The 4,639-nt window shown below is 45.9% G+C and overlaps 1 protein-coding gene across 1 annotated transcript; it reads right to left on the bottom strand.

Annotated features, from left to right (window-relative positions):
- Positions 1-822: 822 nt before the first annotated feature.
- LOC117349224 (forkhead box protein L2-like) lies at positions 823-2,332 on the bottom strand. The gene has a single exon (XM_033922419.1). The coding sequence runs from the start codon at positions 2,072-2,074 to the stop codon at positions 1,493-1,495; it is 582 nt and encodes a 193-aa protein (XP_033778310.1). The 5' UTR covers positions 2,075-2,332; the 3' UTR covers positions 823-1,492.
- Positions 2,333-4,639: the final 2,307 nt, after the last annotated feature.

The raw sequence follows: 4,639 nt of genomic DNA, 5'->3' as shown, positions 1-4,639 counted from the left end.
CAATCATGGCCCTTAAACAGGACCAAAGTAAACTTCTCTGTATTTATTGGCGGTGGGGAGACAGCAGCTTTCTTCATCTTTGGGCACCCAGCTGGGATGCTGTGCTATGAGCCTCATAGCATAGCTCAGCTCCTAAAACTGAGGCTCCTGCACAGGGAAAGAGGATTTTTTTAGTACCTTTGCACAAAGGTGTTGGTCAGATTCAATATGCACAGGTATTATGGGGCTTTGATACTTGTTAAGGCCTCACAACCCTTAAACATAATACCTGTGCGTATTGAATCTGACCAACACCTGTTACCTTTGTGCAAAGGTACTAACAAATCCTCTTTCCCTGTGCAGGAGCCTCAGTTTTAGGAGTTGAAATTAATACAGCCAGCTCTCCTACCCCAAAACAAATAGCTCTATTTAGATTTTTCTTAACTCTTTTATAGAGCAAACTGGGTTGTTGTTTTTTTAAAAATGTGTAGACTTGCTCATTACAACTAAGTCAGACCCAAGACTATAAACCGACTTAATTGTATTTCTGGCAACAAGGTTTCCCTTCATTCTGGATGAAATGATGCAGAGATGTGCAGAAATTAACTTATGTATGTTGGGGATATTTTGTTTTTATCTGTGGTATGCAACACCTGTTTTCTGACCCATATTCTTCTTGATGCGTCCCCCTCTCCCAAAATAATTCCAGGAAGAGAAGCAGTGCAAGCTTCTCCCAAAACGACATGACTTATATACATGTGTGTGTGTGTGTTTTTAATGGACTGTGTGAGAAATACGGTTCCATGTTATTATACATAAAATTGAACAGTCTAAGTCAGCATCATCAGTAAAAACTTTTTATTTTAGCAAAGTGAAAAAAACATACAAAATACACGAACGCGTTATTCTCTAAGAACCTGGTAATAAGAACCCATTTTTTTTTTTTCTTTTTATAATTATTTTAGATAGAATAATTTGCGAACTGGAAGACGACTCTGAAATCGAGTGATTAGACGGGAACCAGAAACGGAGCCGCCCCACAGCTTTTCATCACACCGGCAGAACCAAAAGTCCTAATCATTCATTTTTTTTTTTTTGTGGTATTTCTTTCTATTAAAACGCTAACGCTCTTGCTTTTTTTTTTTTTATCATATCGCCACAAATAAAAATTTCTCGTTAACCACAAACTCGTCGAGGAACTTAACATTTCACATAAGATACATTTTAAAAGTTCAGGATTTTATTTTGGGGAAGACAGAAGCAAAAAAAAAAAACAAAAAACAACTGTTCAGAGGTTTCTCAGAGCCACAATTTTGACCATTTCAATATAAAACAAACAAGTCAATCGCAACTAACATTTCAAATGTAAAAGACATAAAAATAACTTTAGTGTTTTTTTTTTTTGCATTCATTCATTAGACGATAATCTTCATATAATGCTGTTGGCCAAAGTCCAGAGCACAAGGCCTTCCAGGACAGGCACCGGGAGGCCACAGCCGCTTCCTCTCCGCTCCTAGTAATACAGCAGGGACGGCTCCATCTGGTAACCGCTGACCGGGCTCAGCTGCTGCGGCTGGGGCCAGGCTCCGTAGGGCGAGCCAAGGTAGTGCGGCTGCCCCAGGCCGGCCGGGTAGCCACATGGCGAGCAGGGGCAGCCCGGGGGCCAGGCGTAGGCCGGCAGGCGGTGATAGGTGCAGCCGCATTCGGGGGTCTGGGGAGGGGCCGGGCAGCAGGGCCGCTTGATCCGCCGCCTGCGCCGGTAGTTGCCCTGCTCGAACATGTCGTGGGAGGCGGGGTCGAGCGCCCAGAAGTTGCCCTTCCTGCCATCCCCCGCCACCTTGACGAAGCACTGGTTGAGGCTGAGGTTGTGGCGGATGCTGTTCTGCCAGCTCTTGTGGCGACCCCGGTAGTAGGGGAAGCGGCGGGAGATGGACTCGTAGATGCCGCTGAGAGGCAGCCGCTGCTCCGGGCTCTCCTGGATGGCCATGGCGATCAGCGCCACGTACGAGTAAGGCGGCTTCTGCTCAGCCTCCGCGGGGGCGGGGGTGGTGCCTGTCCCGCGCTCCAGCGGTTCTACGCTGCAAGGGGCCGCCATCCTGCCTCCGCGGTACCTTCAGCCAATTCTGCTTCGCTGCAGCGCACACGTACCACCGGCCCCAACGCCTTCCAGGCCCCGCCCACCCCCCCAAGGCACAACCACGCCTACTCCATGCTTGCTGCCAATAGTCATTTTCCTTTCCCCTGCGAGGTAACGCCTCAGCCAAAAAAAGCCCCGCCCAACTATATTATACCTTGGCTCGTTCCCAACTTCACGTTCTTCCTCACAGTCTGGGGGGGGGGGGGGGGAACGACCCTAAAGTAACTTACTAAAAAACAGGTGCACCTCTGTGACCCTTTCCTCACCCCTCATTTGCACGTGCCAAACCCTCGCTTAATCTTCCTTAAGAAGTACGACACCTACTGGCTAGCTCATATTGCAGCCCTGCTTCTCTGTGCTGCCACAGCGATATTTTAGTCCCCTGGGATAGGAGAGGCTAGAGTCTAGACAGAGCAGCTTAGATTCATACCAAGGACCACAACAACTATTACATACATATTAACAAATTAATAAAATCATAGATTCTTGAATGCTGATAACGTTCGCAACGAAAACAATCAGCAAATTGTGGGATTATAAAGACCTCAGAACATGTTTCCCACAATTTTTATATGGTTTTCATGTGAAACTTTTTTCACCACACAATTTATTTATTCTTTTTTTCCCCCCCAAATACAGCAAGTAGTACACATTTTTTTAAATTTTTCAGTTATTGCTTCCCTTTGTAATTTTTTTTAATCTCTACCAAGGCCCCCCATTTACTCCCCACCAATAGAGTAATATTCATTCTGTCCCGAGATAACTTGAGGGGGGGGGGGGGTTTCAAAGTTCTGAGTGTGGCAGTAATAGCAGCTTGTGAATGAGCTTGGGGGTTATGCAAGCATAGTTAACATCTCTTTCCGAGACGCACAGGAAAAAGAGTGGAAGTAATATTAGGCCAGTTTTCAAAGGAATTTGCCCAAGTAAGCAGGGCTGGAGCAAGCTATGTGTGGGCAGTGCAGCCGCAAAGGGCCCAAGGGAGATGGGGACTCAAAATTATGTTCTATCCATCGCCTTCCCTGCTTGGTTGTGAAACTGAGCACAATAGGCGCTCTAGGAGTTGTGTCACACAGGGCACTTTTCTGGCTCAGAACTAAAGATCTGATTAATTTCTTGGATGGGTGGAAACTTCCCTCCACATCGTATGGCTACAGCTACAACAGTGAACCGCTTCAGGCCATAGTTTAAAAAGAGAATAGGTAGGCAAGCATTGTATTTTACCACTTTGTATTGCTTCCTTGCATTGGATACCTCTGTAGTGGTTCAGTGATGGATTGTTGCATGTTGTTCATGGTATGCTTTTTTGCTGTTGCCTAATAAAAAGATTATTTTTAAAAAAGAAGAGGGAAATGGGATTTGATATACTATACTGCTTTTCTGTGGTTACAATCAAAGTGGTTTACATATTATATCCAGACAGTGGTATAGTGTGTGTGTGGGGGGGGAGGGATGTCTACCCCAGGCACCTGTCCTCCTCTCCACCCACCTCTTCCCTTCCCTCAACGTTGGTGGCACAAGCAGCAACACTAACCTGCTGCTCACACCAGCATCGGCTCTTCCTCTGACATCACTTCCTGGACCTGCACCTAGGAAGAGCCAATGCTGGCCCAAGCAGCAGGTTGGGTTGCTGTTTATGCTGGAAACATTAAAGAGGTACAGGGGAAAAGGGTGCAGGTGCATGGCATGAGGGGGCGGGGAAGGCATGGATAGGGTGGGGGGTGGAGGAGAGGGGAGGGGCACCACCACCACAGACACCTCTTATCCTTGCTATGCCACTCTATAGAGATAATCCTTCTCCCCTGGTACAATATAAGTAAGTGACTAGAGTTACAGGGTGCTGCAGTGGAATTTGAAGCCATGTCCCCTGGTTCTCAGGCCATTAGGCTACTCCTCAAAAACTATTTATGGCATTGGCCCCTCCACCAAAAGAAACACACACCATACAAACCTTTCATATCCGGGAAACCTGCTACAATCACATATAGCTGTTGTCTGATCACAAATTTTAATCACAATTAAGCACCTGATAAAATTGTAATAAACTGCAATCGACATTTTTAAATGGCAGCATAGTACGATACCAGACACGGCAAGACCTAGAAACCTGTTACAATTATGAAGCCAGCCGCAGAAGCCTAAGAGAACAACAACTATACTTTTCTACCTTTCCACCCACAGGGGTCTTTGCAGTATAGGTGTCTGGCTTTGCTTATCTCTCTTTCTAGATTTATCCCCATTTTTAATTTGACTTTTCTCATCAAATAAGTTTCATCCAGGCAGGGGCAGGAAGGACCCATGCCAAAGAAAAGGTAATTTTAGGCACAGGAGAATCCCCAGGCTTATATTGTAATAGCAGGGGTGTTATCAAACTCGAGGGGGAGACTGGAGCAGCTCTCCCTAACTTAAGCAGCTGCTCTGTCCTACCATGAACAGCTTCTAATTAAACCACCCACCTCTAAACCTGCTTATTACTACAACCTTTAAAGACCACTGCTTGGAACATATCATTTATTGCACAGAAAT

This window comes from Geotrypetes seraphini, chromosome 15 (assembly GCF_902459505.1).
Source record: "Geotrypetes seraphini chromosome 15, aGeoSer1.1, whole genome shotgun sequence".
NCBI lineage: Eukaryota > Metazoa > Chordata > Amphibia > Gymnophiona > Dermophiidae > Geotrypetes > Geotrypetes seraphini.
This window is presented reverse-complemented; position numbering and strand designations above follow the sequence as displayed.

Excerpts from the sequence above, each read along its gene's own strand:
- LOC117349224 (XM_033922419.1), bottom strand. The coding sequence starts at position 2,074 with ATGGCGGCCCCTTGCAGCGTAGAACCGCTGGAGCGCGGGACAGGCACC.